This window comes from Danio rerio, chromosome 10 (assembly GCF_049306965.1).
Source record: "Danio rerio strain Tuebingen ecotype United States chromosome 10, GRCz12tu, whole genome shotgun sequence".
Taxonomy (NCBI): domain Eukaryota; kingdom Metazoa; phylum Chordata; class Actinopteri; order Cypriniformes; family Danionidae; genus Danio; species Danio rerio.
Window position 1 is genome coordinate 22,788,186 of NC_133185.1, and position 16,646 is coordinate 22,804,831.

The following is a 16,646-nucleotide window of genomic DNA, read 5'->3' on the forward strand; positions in this document are numbered from 1 at the left end:
GACACGGATGAAGCTGAAATAAGGTCACTAATCAAAAATACCAAGTAAGTTTATTTGATGTATTTGTGGTGAAGTTTTTTCAAGCCTTTATGAAACTAAGAGTCACACACAAATGCTGTTTGCAGTACACACATTTTAAACTTATACAATAAATTATTGAGGTGCAGCTGATCATAAAGGTTTTTTAACATGTTTTATTCCCAGCTTATGTTGCAAAAAAAAAAAAAAAGAAAAGTTCTGTGGACATATACATGTTATTATGGAGTCATGGTACATGTCAATCAATTCAGTGGGCGGGGAAAACCACACTTCTACATCATGTGGCGATGGACCTCAAAATGGAAGGGATTTGGATCCTATTTAAACGTCAGTAAATTTTAAAATAAAGACTTTTTGTGTTTCTATCACTCCAATATGACTGTGGACACATTATACCTTCACACAGTCCAGTCCAAACAGCTTACAAAAGATGATTTTCATCATAGATGCTCTTTAAATAAAGTTGTTTGTAGGACTAGTTTATCTTTTAGGACTACATTTAGTTTCACATACACTAATCCGACAGAGCAGAGAGACTGCTGATGGAGTCTTAGTGGTCTGGCCTCACATCTTTGTCTCTATTTTTAAAAGCACATTTCATGAAATATTCAACCAATTTTTTCAGCGTTTTCAGCTGTAATGCACTCTCCTGACCCCCTTTAGCGTATATGATGCAGTAACCGGAAAAAAAAGCTCTCCACCTTCACATGCTGATCATGAATTCAGTGCCGCAGGGTTCTGTCAATAATTTCCTTCCTTATGCAGAATCATCCGACACCTCTTTCATAACAGTTTTACCATTAGAGATGCAATGGTGTAAACAGAATTGTAAGATAGATTATCACCATCAATAATGCAAACAGTCTACTCTCCTGTAGTGGATGTCTATAAAAATAACACAGTCTTTTTTTTGGCTATTAGTTCACCAAAATTGAAAATGTGCTCTTCATTTGCTGACCCTCGAGCAATCCGAGATGTAGGTGACTGTTTTTCAGTAGAGAATTAAATGATTCTCAGCTAAAACTGTGGTTATTATAAACTGTAAGTCAACATCTATAGGAGTTTTAAAAGTCAAGAAATATACAGCCAAAATATTACATGTTTATGATACATTGAGATATAATGTGAAACAATTGGTCTGAAACAAACAAACATACAAACAACCAAAAAACACAACAAAACATATTATAACCTTTAATGAGCAACCTTGGTAAACATGACAGTCACTTGCAAAATCCCACATGAACTAATGCCGTTTGATTAATTAATAGGATTTTATGTGCATTTGTAAAAACTTTCCAACCCAGGCTTATCTGATTACATACTCCAATATATTTCTGGAGAGTGCCAAATACATTCTAGTTTTTGTTTTCACGAATCCGCCAGAGGCCACTTTTGCTTTTTGAGATCTCAAATTTCTCTTGCTAGTGCCATTCAGATCTGCTGTTCTCACGTAAATCCACCAGAAGCCCCTGTCGACTGACTGACTAACTGACCAGCAGGAAAGTCATCCATACAGAGGTAAGCGGTTAGATGGTAAGCGCACAAAGGAAGGGGCCATACCACCAGTAGCATTCATTTTAAAGCCGAAATGCTGCCATACGTACTTCTGACTACATAATTTCCGATCTCCAGAAATGTATATAGGGCTAAGTTTTCAGAATGAGCCTATATTGAAATTTTACCTGTGCCATTAGCCATTAAAGCGATAGTGCATCCAAAAATTAAAAATCTGTCATCATTTACTCATACTAGTCTTGGTTTTTTTTTTTTTTTTTTTTGTTAAACACAAATGAAGAAATTTAGAAGAAATTCAAAAATCAGTAACCATTGGCCTCCTTAGTATTTGCTTTTCCTGGATGTCAGTTATTACAGGTTTCCAACAGTCTTAAAATGAATTTGATAAATTGCTTTTCTTAAGAAGATAACACCCTGCTGAAAAAACAGCTTAAACTAGCTTAAAGCTGCTTGGCTTGTTTCAGCTTGTCGACCAGCCTGATTTCAGAGGGGTTTTGGCCATTTCCAGGCGGGTTTTAGCCATTTCCATCCTGGTCTTAGCTGGTCAGGCTGGAAAATGACCAACCTGGTTTAGCTGGACATAGCTGGTTTTGGCTGGGCTACCACCCTGGCTTGGCTTGATCATCTCCCAGCCTAAACAGCTTAGATTAGACTGGAAATGACTGGAAACCAGCCTGGAAATGTTCAAAAACCCCTCTTAAACCAGGCTGGTCAACCAACTAAAACCAGCCCACCAGTCTAGGCTGGTTTAATCTGTTTTTTTTTTTTTTTTTTTCAGAAGGGCAATTTTTAATTTAAGGTTGAACTATCCCTTTTCCTTACTTTCGATGAATCACCAAGGACCACAGTTTGAGCTAAAACGGTTCTTGTTCCTCTAATGAAAATAATCACCTTCGGTGGCCTGAGGGCGAGTAAAACAGCAGCCAATTTTCGTTTTAGTAAAAGGTGAAGTATTAAAATAACATTGGCTGTACTTCTGGGAATTATCTGCATGGAATTATTATGCAGTGGAGCTCAAACATGCAAATTTTCGAAGTGTTAAACATGTAGCTGTGATGGTTTGATCACACACATCCAGCACTCTTTCCTGTAATCTTTCTCTAGTGTCTCTAGTGCATCTATGAAGATAGGATGAACTTTGTGGCGTATAATAGGATGAACTTGAAGAGGATCATTATTGAAAATTCAGATTTTTAAATATTGAAAACCTAAAATATCTTGTCAGATTATAAGGCAACCTCTGAAGTGTAAAAGTGAAAGATGTTAAGCTATACAGTAGGCAACATTCTTTGTTTTTTTTTACATGTTATTTTTTAATGCACTAGGAACAGAATTTTTATCGCTGAATGTTTAAGTGGGAGGGTGAGAAACGAGAGAAAGATTAGTGTGTGTGAGTGTGTGTGACAGAGGGAAAACCAGTGGGGGAGTAATTCGACTTCGCATGACACACACAATGAATTTGATGACACACTGTGACTGAGGAAAAGCTCTAAAAGCGAAAACTATTATATGTAAACTACACGCATGCTCTACTTTCGAGATTGTTATACATAAAACGATGAGATCTTTTGGGATCTCAAGTCAATTGACAGCAAAATTATTTACATTTTTTTTTATTCAGAGATCATTATCATTTTTTTTTTGGAACAGTGATGGTGCAATGAAAGCTAAACATCTCCATCCCCTGGCGGTAAATGCACATTGCCCATGTATACTTCAAGTTTGTAGTTTATTTAGCTAAAAGTCTTCTTTGGTTTGTTTACAACGAGAATTCATTCTTTCATTCATTTTCTTTTCAGCTTAGTCCCTTAATTAATCTGCGGTCGCCACAGTGGAATGAACCGCCAACTAATCCAGCATATGTTTTACGCAGCGGATGCCCTTCCAGCTGCAATCCATCTCTGGTAAACATCCTTACACTCTCATTCACACACATACTCTACGGACAATTTAGCCTTTCCCAATGCACCTGTACTGTATGTCTTTGGACTTTGGGGGAAACTGGAGCACCTGGAGCAAACTTATTTATTAATATAATTTATTTACTTATTCATTAATATATTTGTGTATTTATTTATTTATTGCTTAAAAATTAATAAATAAATGCATAAATAAATAAACAATTAGATAAATCTACAAATTTTTGCATAAATAAAACAATTAATAAATAAATATGCAAATATATATAAAACACTAATTGCAGCATAAATAAATACTATTCCCCCAACATCCTTGTAGTTTAGGTAATTATTAATCTGCTCGCACTATTATTTGTTTATGTAATTATTTATGCACATATTTTTTGTATATATATTTAATTATTTGTGTATTTATTTATTTATTAATTAAGGATTTGTGGATTTATTTATTTGAGTATTTTTTATTTATTGTTTTTGCAGGTTTCATCCTCCATATATATGTTCTAAAAATGAATAAATAATTAAATTGATTGATAAAACAAGACTAAAACGTTATGTTTATAATTTATAATATATACATGTTCATTATCCAATAAAACAATTCTCAAATACATATCCTCATGTACATAACTTATAAGTAGGCCTATTATAAAATTAATAAACATGAATCAATCAATAAAAACAATCTATTCTGGGGAGAAAATAATGATTATGATGATAATAAGCAATACTAATATTATATTGATGAAAAATTAACATGTAAACAATAGGCAACAAACAAACAAATAAATACATAAATAAATATAAAATTATACAGTGCAAGTTTAAATACAAAGATTTTGTTCTCTACACAATAAACTATATAAATACACTTTCATTTTAGAATGTGCGTTTCATGATGATGATTCATGGGGTCCATGGCATCTGAAAGACTAGAAAACATCTCGAACAAAGGAAATTCCTTTTTATGTGCCTCCCTCTAGCGTGTATTTACTGTAGTTAAATATAAACAAACAAAGAACAAACACGTGGAAAGAAACCCATAGGTTTGTCTCCCTCTGGTGGGTGCAGTTGATGATACGCGTGCGCATTGCAGCTGTAGTCAGTGGTGGGCGGAGTGGATGCGAGGATGTTGAGTTTGTGACGATAAGCAACGAGAATGAGAAAAAAAATGACGAAATAACTGTGATCGAGGACAACTAGCGGTCGCCAGTTCGTACGGTACTGCGCAAAAGGGCCTGTAAGTCTTGTCGCATCAAAACTGCACGACTGAAACGACATTATAAAATGAATTAAATATTTGTGAATATCTTGTAGTCGATAACTGTAAGAATGCTCGAGATGGCTTATTCTATTACAGTGTGTCGTTGCACCCTGGCGCTCAATAGCAAATGGCTGTATTCGTTTCAGTCAGAACCACATTTACAGTGTTTGCATAGTTGCATCGTCGAAATGGTCGCGGATATTGAACATCACAATAAACATTGACATGATTCATGAAGGCTTACTGCCACAAAAAAAGAAGAAGAAAAAAACATGGTTTGCATGTAATATCAGGACGACAGATCTCAGACGTTTGAAGCTAAGGCTTTTCTTTATCTTTTTTTGCCAGACTTCCTTTGAGATCCTGTGACTTTGCAGTGTTTTCTAAAAGCACACTGAAATATAGAGCAATAGAAACTGTGCCTCGAGGTTAGGTCTTAAGCTTCAGCAATGAAATACGCAGTTAAATTAATGGAGTGTCAACGCTTTCAAAATGCTTTATGAAGTAGATTAACATATTTTGGAAGAAATATCAGTGTTTGCAAGAGAAATGATAGTATGGACAATTATTTTCATAAATAACAGATGAATGTCAGATGATTGAATGAGAAAATATATTGAAATAGTATAGAACCCTGAACCTCACAGTTATCAATAGTTTTACAACTATAAAAATGTTTAAAGCCCAAGTAATCAGAAATTAAGCATGGGTTTTCTAGTAGGATCAATGAACTATTACTATAATAAACCCATTTGTTTTCCTTATGGGATGGCCAGTTATTATATTTACCATTCAGGTTGAATAGTAGAATACATATACATATGTAGTAATAAAAATGTTTGGAGAAATGGGAGGTTAAAACCTAAACTAGAAATGCCCAAACTAGGCCGTGGGACAAAGTTGGCCTATGGTAACCCTTAATGATATGCCATTTTATGGTAAGCCATGCCATCTGAGAAGAGAGGGAGAATGATGGGAATCCTTTTTAGATTGTCAATTAAAATTTAAGATAACTCTTTGTTTGTTTTATTGTTTAAAGGCGAACTGAAATGAAATGTTTCAATGAAATGGTGTAAATAAGATTTTGTTTAAATGTGCACACTGTTAACCGCCAATGCAGAAACATTTGTGAGGAAATTAAGTCAAAGGCAGATTCTGCTTGACTAGTGTGTGTTTAGCATTAAACTCCACTGTGTTATAAATGTGATTGTTTATGTTTTTATTGCAAAGTTGGCTTCTAAAAAGTTATGCTGCATTAGTTAATACAATATAAATTATTTTTTTCTATTTATTTAGAAATAATATTCAATAAATTATGAAATTACTTATGACAACTTTAATGTAATATAGTTTTGTATATTTACCCTCGGCCCATGGCTCTCAATGATATTTGGTTTTTGGCCCTTCATATGAAAAAGTTTGGGCACCCCTGACCTAAGCAGACTACACATGTTGGTCCATGAAGTTATTCTAATCCAGAGCAAAATCTCTCCTTTATAATCTTTAAAAGGGTGGAATTAATCTCTTTGTAGCATGCAATAGTTTTTAGCCTTTTGCTTCTCTTACATTTTTCTGCATTTATTTTGGTTGATTGATATATACATGTTTATTTTTACAGGATATATATATATATATATATATATATATATATATATATATATATATATATATATATATATATATATATATATATGTTTTCTGTTTATATATACCAGTTTACTTTTTACTTTTCTCTTTTTTCTTTCTTTAAACATACACAATGCTTCACAGGATAAAATCAGAATTAAACCACATCGATTACTCTTAAATTGTTTTTTCACCAATTAGAAACTCAAAACTTTTTACGTGAGCAGAGAAATCTCAGGTTTGGAAGTCTTGTTTCATGTTCTAAAGATGAAAAAAAGTACAAAGATGAGTAAACAATGTTACAATGTTAATTTTAGCTAATATAATCATTTAAAATGCATAAACTGCAAAATAAGTAGTGTTGAAAGCAGTGTGAGTTTAAAAATATAGGATGCCCATTACTACAAAATACTATGATCGATTGCCGTTTAGGTCCATTAACTGATTATTCGTTAACCTTAGTAATGCTAGATGTGATTACTTCACATTGTTATTGTCGATCAAAACTCAAGCACTGTTGCCTGTTAATTGTAAGGCTGGTTGGATTAAGAAAAACAATACATAATTGATCATTTAATAGAACTCTTTAATGATTAAATGCAATGACTAATAGACGGTGTGTGCATCCATGTTTGCAAACAGATGAAGAGTTGAAAGTCCAAATTGTATTTTCAGTGCAGCTTAGAAGGGCTTCAAACAAGTGCATGAATAAGGGTCAGGTCTAGTGAAACAAGTGGTCATTTGTAAAATAAAATAAAACAGACATATTTTTTAAACGCAGATTCTAATCTTGCACTAGCTCTGCGATGCGTGTCCATTACTTTATGACATTAAGTTATGCTTGAAGTCCCCAGAGCTAGTGCGTAGCTTTGTCCATTTCAGTTTTGAAGACATAAATATCTTGAATGTTATCAGAAAGCTTTTCTAAATCTTTGTTAAAAACTATTGTACTCCGTCTTTAAGGTGTGTCAATTAGAAGGCTTACCAACAAATAATTAATTGTCAATTAATAACTGGCATCCATAGTTCAAAACTATAATCAGCTTTCACAACTGCAGAGACTCAACACCTGTTGGAAATACAATAGCATGCTTTTAATCACAGATTAAGGCCAGACTATACTTGACACAAAAAGGTCAAATTCAGACACATTGTTGTGTTATTACAATGTAATAGTTGATTAATTTTTGAACGAAAAGCTTACAAACAAATCTGTTTTAAAAAAAGTATATTTTATTCATTCAAATGATGGTGCCAAACAGCCAAAACATTGATGTGACAGACAAGCCTATACATATGGATGTGAACTTATTCACTCATGCACTGTAAAACCGTAAAAAAAACACTGTTTGTGGAGTTTTTTAATGATTTTCTGCTAAAATGTTGTGAGATTGAATGTGTTTTATTTCTTTAAAGGCTGTGACTGAAGTCAACTGTAGTTTTGTGTTTCTCTTCAGTAATTCTACTTGCTAGCAGCAGGCATCATTAATGCTCAATTAACACTTACTTAATCACTTGACTAACTCTACTTCAACTTAAATGGAGTAAGTTTACAGTATATAGATTCGTTTTTGAACTCAAATAGTTGTAGCAATTGGTTTCCTCAAACGGTTTGAGCTTACTTAACTTACTTTTAAAGTTGAGTTTTAAAGTGCTCAGTTGGTTTGAGTTCTCTTCATTTATTGGATTTTACTGTGCTAAAATTGCTGCATGTACTCAAATGGATTGAGTTCACAGTACTCATTAGGATTAGTTTTTGAACTTAAATGGTTTGTTGCAAACGGTTTCCTCAAATGGTTTGAGTTACCTTAACTTATTGGGTTTTACAGTGTGTTCAAGATGAGCTTTTGTCATTACTTTTTGCAGATGTTGTCTTGGAATAACACATTAATGTGACTAAACAATCAGAACCATCTATACCGGGCAACCGTGAAGAGTCTAGAACCGTGAAGAAAGAATAAATGAAGACAGTCATGTCTTTTACACTATTGTGATGTCTGATTTTTGGTTACAGATCATTTGAAGCCCATCCAGTGGGCCGCTCGCCCTGTGTGACCTCTTGTTTAGATCACTATGGGGAACACAAGCAGTGAGAGGACAGGCATGGGCCAGGAAAAGGCCAACCGAAGGGACAGTCGAGGAACTAAAGAAGGAGATCGTCCAAAAATCCTAATGGACAGTCCCGAAGATGCTGATATTTTTCATGGGGAGGACTTGAAGGTGTCTGATGGATGTGATTTATTGGTTTGCTTGTAAAGAGATTTAATTGTGGTTTTGATGTGGTGATCATGTGTTTTGTTTCTATTAGGCACCGTTGGAAAAGGAGGAATTCATTGAATGGAGACCCGACCTGGAAGGCAGCGAAAAGACTGACACTTTAGATCGACCCACTGTGTTTCGCTGGACAGGAGCTGGAAAGGAAGTGTATATTTCTGGGTCTTTCAATAATTGGACCAATAAGATTCCTCTGATTAGAAGGTACGTGAATGTTAATGGTTTATAATTCTGCTAATTGAAATGAAGAAAATATTAATGTTAAATGAAAAATCTGATTTTTTCATAATTGTCTATTTAAATTTATGACAATTTTATAGTTAGTGTTTAATTCCTTAGTGTTTATGTCATAAATTTCCACAGATCTTAGTTGTGTCCACTCACAACTTGATGTACAGTTGAAGTCAGAATTATTTTGATAAAATCCTTTGATTTAATTTTTTTTTTATCTTTAATTTTTTTTTCATCATTATACAATAACTTGCCTAATTACCCTAACCTTCTTAGTTAAACTAATTAACCTAGTTAAGCCTTTAAATGTCACTTTAAGCTGTATAGAAGCATCTTGAAAAATATCTAGTCAAATATTATGTACTGTCATAATGGCACAGATAAAAAAAAATCAGGTATTAGAAATGAGTTATTAAAACAAATAATTCAGGGGGGCTAATAATTCTGATTTCAACTGTAGATGTGTATGAAACGCTCTACACTTCACAATGTACTATAAATAAAGTAAAAATGTATATATTAATTATGTAAATATTTAGGTAAAATAAAATTATGATAGGGCGAGGCAGTGGCAAGTAGGTAGTGCTGTCGCCTCACAGCAAGAAGGTCGCTGGGTCGCTGGTTCGTACCTGTGTGTGGATGTTTCCCAGAGATGGGTTGCGTCTGGAAGGGCATCCGCTTCGTAAAAACTTGTTGGATAAGTTGGGTTACGCTGTGGCGACCCCGGATTAATAAAGGGACTAAGCCGACAAGAAAATAAATGAATGAAAAATTATGATAAAAAAATTTAAAATGCTGCCTAAAGGAAGTCAATACACTAATATTACTACCTGAAATGAAACAAATAGGCAATGTATTTTGGTGTATTTTTTTTGTTTTGTTATTTTGACCAATTGTCATTTTATCCTCTACGGACATTTTATTTTAAATTGACAAGAAAAATCATGAGTAGTTTGCAAACAAAACAAACTTGTGTTTTATGTAAATGCATAACTGTAATCATATTTTATTGGTATGTTTATGGTTGTGATAGTTTGTGTTGGCCTATTTCTAAGAAAAAGCACTTAAAGCTTTGTTATTTTTACTGTTTAATTTTTTTCTAATAAGATCTGGCAACATCAATCAACGCATTTTATCCAGTACACTGCAAAAATGGTTTTCATTCTTTGTCTTGTTTCTAGTCCAGATATCTCAAGATTCTTAAATAGGGATGTAACAATTCAGCTGACTCACGATATGATGTGATTCACAATACTAATCTCATGATTCACGATTTAGTCACGATTTTTAAACAAAACTGTTTAAAAGAATTTAAGGTAAAGAGCCCTTTCATTCTTTTCTTAAATTCTGCATATTTTTTGCAAAATAATACATTTGCTGCCATAACTAAATTGCTATTTTTAACATAAATAAATTCTCCTTTCCAAAAATGAATAATACAAAATAAAAAAGACTCATTAATATAAATAAAGTAAAATTGTGCTGGGGTTTTACATTTTTAAAAAGAATGTTAAAAAGAATCTATGTTTTTTGACACAAGGTGAGGTCTTTTTTTACAATACTGGTCACATTAACAATGCTGATAAGAAGATTCTTTCATCTGGGACTGAGATGGATGGTGTGGAGAGGAAAGCCTTTCCTAAACCAGAGAGCAGTGTGTACAGAGATGGTCAATAGATCCCCCTCTGATCCAGGAGACAGGCCACTGGCATAAAAAGCTGATTATAAAATGACTAATTATATGATAGGATAGAGACAGCAGTTGACCATGATTATAAAGGTGAATAACTAATCTAACTCATAATAAATTAGTATAAGTATCAGTGTGATACACTTAAGAGATAATCTTGCACATCTTTAAATATTTAATACAAATAAGCAAATTATTAAACTATGCATAAACTAATTTGAAAAGGAAAGGGGAAAATAATCTAATACCTGCTTCTGTAACAGAACAACTCTTTCAGTCTGAAAAACATCTTCACACTTTCATACTATGAAAACACTGATGCACTATGTAATCTCTGTAGCACTCGTCGGAGCAAGCGTAAGCTGCAAATCCTACAGTCTGCTTGGTTTGGCTTATTAATAGTTTTTTGCATATAGATATCTGTGACAGTAGTTTTTCACTGTGCTGATGGTTTCCGTGCATCATATTCTTTGTTCTGTTAGTGTAAGTAAATGTCTTTTTGCAGTATTTGCACAAGGTTTGTATTTTGTCAGGCGCACTTCACCACCGTCATTTTACTCTGCCGCCCCACCTTTTGCTCGCCACTCATGTGCAGGTAAACCGAGATTGTGCCTCCAAACACAGCACCCTCTCTATTCAAAACATGTATTGCGATTCCTTCAAAATTTCTACGGATGTGAATCGTCACATATTTGAATCGATTTGTAACCGGCTCATGCTGAATCGTTACATCTCTATTCTTAAATCAAGAAGCATTTTCTAGACAAGCAAAACTTTGTAAAAAAAATTTCCTCAAAACAATGGGCAAAGCAAAATAATCTAATTTCAAAGCAAGAACTAGATAATTTTGCTTACCCCATTGGGAGATTATTTTGCTTGTTTTAGGAAAAAACTCACTTATTTTTTTTACTTATTTCTGAAAACAAGACAATATTTTTTGTTATAGTTTTAGTTTGTACAAAATTAAGCAACGCACAGGTGCAGTGTGTACAATACATGCCATAAGATACACCTCAAATCCAGTTTCTTAGACTCACGTATTTTCTTCTGTTTTCTTTAATAGTCAAAATAATTTTGTGGCGATTGTGGATTTACCTGAGGGTGAGCACCAGTATAAGTTCTACGTGGATGGACTGTGGACACACGACCCAACAGAGGTGACAGAGACCTCAATCATCATCATTACCAACAATACTCATAGTAAACCATCATAACATTGAACATTTCTTCTCCTCAGCCTGTGGTGACCAACCAGCTGGGTACGGTCAACAACATCATCCAGGTGAAGAAGACAGACTTTGAAGTGTTTGATGCACTCATGGTGGATTCCCAGAAATGCTCTGATATGTCGGGTATGAGTCTAATATCAACTCAATTTTGCTTTATAACATATCGATATGCAGGAATGGTTTTGAACATGATCAATCAAGAGTTGTCTTAAATAATTTCAGATCTGTCCAGCTCGCCTCCAGGCCCATACCATCAGGACGCTTACACACCCAAACAGGAGGAGAAGTTCAAATCTCCACCCATTCTGCCACCTCACCTCCTTCAGGTCATCCTCAATAAGGACACAGGCATCTCTGTGAGTATCTACAAAAACGCTGTGCATTAGTGTTGTCAGTGTGACCATTATTATTATAATTCTCTAATATTTTGATTTTATTTGACCTGTTACCTTCAGTATAGAAAATACAGATGGAATTGTAGGATTCATTCATTAAAATTAAATTTACGGCAAAATGTTGGATGTCATTGGTTTAATTTTAAGTATTTGTGAATGGAATAAATTACTATTTTATTTGTAAACTAATTAATAATCATGTTGATGAATACTGTAGTCAGATGCATTCAAGAGCTCTGTCTATAACTAAGCAGTGGATTTTTGTCTGCTGAAAAAGATTGGCTGAAAATCATGCTATTTTCCATCTTAAAGAGAAAAACTCTTCCTCCTGCTGGCTTTTACACCTGATGCGGAAAGCACTGCGCTATGAAATGTATGTTCTGCAGCTCCATATTTAATGTCAACAAAATGTGTTTATTTTATTGGAATGTTCTTTACAAATCCAGTATAATTAAAGTTTTCGAGTAAAAATGAGTCTCACAAAATTACTTTATATACAAAATAGTCAGTAAATACTCCAAAGCATTTTTTGATTTTGGATTCAGCCAAGTGCATTCAGAATGTTCAGTTTCATTCCAGAATTTTTATTTCAGTGTATCTCTATCTAAACCTTAAGGATCCAAAATATTATGAACATTGCTCTAAAATATATTCTACGTTTATCTGGGTCAAAATTGTATTACATTTTGTACATAAAGCACAGACAAGTGCCATTGGTTTCAGTCACTTTTTAAATAGGTTTTCTTGCTCGTGTTTTGCTTTCTTTACATTAAGTGAAAAAGTCACAGACCATGTCAAAATTTTTTTAGACCCATTTTATAATAAAATAGCCCATACAACCAGATTATAACTCATATTTAAAAAAAAAAAAAAGAGTAGTAGATTAAGTAACTTTAATTTCTTCCTACATTAAGAACACAACTTAAGCAGTTCATTTCCATAACTTTAATTTAAGGTAAAAAAAAAAAACTTGTCAGTCAAATTAATTTCAGGCTAATTCACAGCCGTTCTTGTTTTCCACCAGTGTGATCCAGCTTTGCTCCCAGAGCCTAATCACGTCATGCTCAATCACCTGTACGCTCTGTCCATTAAGGTAAGGAAGCATCTTATAGAGCTCTCTCAGATGAAGTCATGTTGATCCAAAACCTGTTCTGATGACTTCCTGTATCTCTGGCTCTCTGACAGGATGGCGTCATGGTTCTCAGCGCCACCCATCGCTATAAGAAGAAATATGTCACAACCCTGCTTTACAAGCCAATCTGAGAAACACAGCACTTCTGTCTAGTTTGACTCTGTTAATATAGTAGGTATGAATGTAAATAGGGTTGTACAGAGATGCACTTTAGAGAAATAAAAATCAGAGCCGAATAATAGAAATAGTGTAGAGCAGGGATCACCAAACTTGTTCCTGGAGGGCCGGTGTCCTGCAGATTTTAGCTTCAACCCTAATCAAACACACCTGAACAAGCTAATCAAGGTCTTACTTGAAACAACCAGGCAGGTGTGTTGAGGCAAGTTGGAGCTAAACCCTGGAGGGCACCGGACGACCCTTGGTGACCCCTGCTGTAGAAGAACAGGACATATCTGTTTTTATTTAGTTTTAGTTTCTCGAACATTTTTTGATACACATTGCTCAGTGGGATTGGGACAAATTTAGTGATTCTGAAACAGCGGAGGTGGTTTTTAAATGTAAAAAAATAGTAAATAGATCATAGTAATTATTTTTGTTTTATTTTGTGTTGAATTTTAAGCTTGTGTAGATAGATATTAATATATTATTTTATTAAGTATTACATTACATTTGTCCTTGTTATTTAACAGAAAACAATTTTGTTATCAGCAGATATATTTGGGGGCCAAACATAGTAAAAAATGTAGAGTTTAAGAAAGCTTGTTCATTTGAGAAACTAATTCTGTTTTTTTTTCAGTAACTTAAAAATAGTATAATTTTTAAATTTAATATTTGGGTGTTTTGCATTATTATTCAATACGAACCAAATACATATTGCAAACATGTTGACTTTTAATCTGTCACGCGCTCTGATATGAAATGTCACTTTGAATAAATTATTCACCCAATTATAAATGTGTATTATTTTTTAAGATGAAGATCTCATGCTTTTTAAACCATAAATGCCTTTCATGCTTGGTTTCAAGCTTTAATATTAGAAACGAAAGCTTAATTTCCTAGTGTGCACGTTACAGAGTATAACATACTAAATAGTAGGTACTATATTACATTTAGTTTTTAAAACTTAAACACATACAGTGCTCAGCATAAATAAGTACACCCCTCACAAATCTCTCTTTTAAATTCATTTTAATTGGAAGCTATATGATATTTTATTTGTGCATATACATTAGAATAGTTAGTACTGAAGCAAAATTTGAAGCTTGTCTAATAAAATAACTTATCATAACGGTCCAAAAAACTAGTACCCGCAAATTTATGTTATAAAAAAATATTAAATACAAATTTTAAAAAAAGAGGGAAAATCAAGTGAAGCAAAAATAATAAGATAAAATAAAGAACGTAGTTGAAAATTTGTAGGTTGTTTTTATTGTTGCAATATTTAGCTTAAATTAAATTGTATTATCTATTAATTTCTAAATATGTTTGGTGACTAAAATATTATTTTAATAAATATATCTGTTTAATAAATCTGTTTTGTTTAAATGCTCTAAAATACATTGCCATATTCACTGAGAAATGGATAAAAATATTCATTTTCAAAAAGGGCTGTACTCAATAAAGCTGAGCACTGTATTATGCAGGTAGAAGTATTTGGACATAAGGCCTTATTTGTCAGCTGAGGTCATGTGGATTTGATGATGCCCATACTGTATATAAATCTAAATGGAGATGTAGTAAAATCTTTTAGTTAAACGGTTTTACTTAATAAAATATATAAGACCTCAATTTATCACCAGGATATCATCAGGAGCCATAAGTATTTAGTTTGCTTTAGAATTTAGTATGTTTTAGTTTTACACTCATTGTTCCAGTAGTGACAGATTGCATTTTTGCGACTGTACTAGGGCCACAGTTTCAGCTAAAAAAAATTTCTAATATTCCACTGAAAAATAAAAAAACACTTACTTGGATGACCACAGGGTAAGAGAATCAAATTACTTGAAAATATTTGGCAATTTACTGAAGTAAATTCAGTAAATATCTAGTTTGAGACTAGATATTTGAAATTCATCAATGCATAGATTTTGTAAAGCATAATTTGTTTGCAGATGCCATATTTATATATGTGCTGAAATCTATTAACTGACTTAACTGTCTTAATAATACTTAACTGGAGACTCTACGTCTTTGTTCATATTACAAGTCCTCTAGAGTTAAATAGTTGTTTTAGCATTTTTTTATCCATTGATATTCATGTTTGATGGTGGAACTTTTAGCGTAGCTTAGCATAGACCATGAGCCAGATTAGACCATTAGCATATTTCACAAAAATGACCAAAGAGTTTTGATAATTTTCCTATTTAATGCTTTGCTTTCCTGTGAGTTACATGTATAGACCAGTGGAAAATGAAAAGTTACCATTTTCTAGGCTGATATGGATAGGAAATACTGTATACTCACTTTCTGGAGTAATAATCAAGGACCTTTGTTGCTGTACCATGGCTGCAGCAGATTATTAGCTGGAATGAGAGTATAGTTCCTATAGACGTATCGGCCTAGAAAATAATTTTCCTGTGCCAGAACATTGTCTGAACGGATTAAAAATGTGTAAAACTCAACTGTTTGACATGCGAGTTGTATAATGAGCCTATTTTGAAATGGTGTTTCTTTTATATAGTTCATCCAAAAGGAAAACATCATCGAAAATCATTTTTTCACCCTTCACTTTTTCAAAGCATATTTGAGCTCTTTCTTCTATTGAAAACAAAAGAAGATATTTTGAAAAATACATGGACACCGTTGACTTCCATAGTATTTATTTAAAGTTGTTTGTTGTATTTTTAGGATATCAGCTTTTTTTGTTTTAAGCAGAAGTAAGTCATAAAGATTTATAACCACATGAGGGAGAGTAAAAAATGAAGTCGTTAATGTTTTGGGGGGTAAACTATCCCTTCTTATCCAATTGGGCCTTTCTTCATAATAATGTTGAGGATTATTCTCATATCTCTCAGGCTCAACTAGACATTAAAGTATTAAACTGTTAATCCTGCTGGTTAATGATCACATTTCAACAATTTCCTTCTCAAATCACATCAAATTTATTTTATTATTTTTATTATTATTTTTTTCATAAACATTGGACCACACACACAACGAACGTGTCTTCAGGTCACCTGCAGCAAGTACCAACGTGTCTTACTCTACTTATCACATTATTAGTTTAAAGAAAACGTGAAACATCTCTGTCATTACTCAGTGATTACCTGTTCAATTGATCAGTCATATAAAGGCTTAAGTAAATTACAGTGATAATGGGTTCTAGGATA

General features: G+C 33.2%; 1 protein-coding gene across 2 annotated transcripts; it reads left to right on the plus strand.

Moving 5' to 3' along the window:
- Positions 1-4,580: 4,580 nt before the first annotated feature.
- On the plus strand, positions 4,581-14,271 carry prkab1a (protein kinase, AMP-activated, beta 1 non-catalytic subunit, a). Of its 2 annotated transcripts, none has more exons than XM_005155628.5 (8): positions 4,581-4,716; positions 8,434-8,586; positions 8,675-8,844; positions 11,625-11,718; positions 11,799-11,913; positions 12,013-12,146; positions 13,210-13,278; positions 13,371-14,271. In XM_005155628.5, the coding sequence occupies exons 2-8, from the start codon at positions 8,440-8,442 to the stop codon at positions 13,446-13,448; spliced, it is 807 nt and encodes a 268-aa protein (XP_005155685.1). In that variant the 5' UTR covers positions 4,581-4,716; positions 8,434-8,439; the 3' UTR covers positions 13,449-14,271. The 2 variants fall into 2 exon arrangements, with proteins under 2 accessions (XP_005155685.1, NP_001002632.1); NM_001002632.1 differs by having other exon boundaries at positions 4,670-4,716; positions 8,381-8,586.
- Positions 14,272-16,646: the final 2,375 nt, after the last annotated feature.

Coding starts and splice junctions, on each gene's coding strand:
- prkab1a (XM_005155628.5), top strand. CDS start 8,440: ATGGGGAACACAAGCAGTGAGAGGACAGGCATGGGCCAGGAAAAGGCC. Junction 8,587..8,674: donor TTCATGGGGAGGACTTGAAG/GTGTCTGATGGA, acceptor TGTTTCTATTAG/GCACCGTTGGAAAAGGAGGA. Junction 11,719..11,798: donor GGACACACGACCCAACAGAG/GTGACAGAGACC, acceptor TCTTCTCCTCAG/CCTGTGGTGACCAACCAGCT.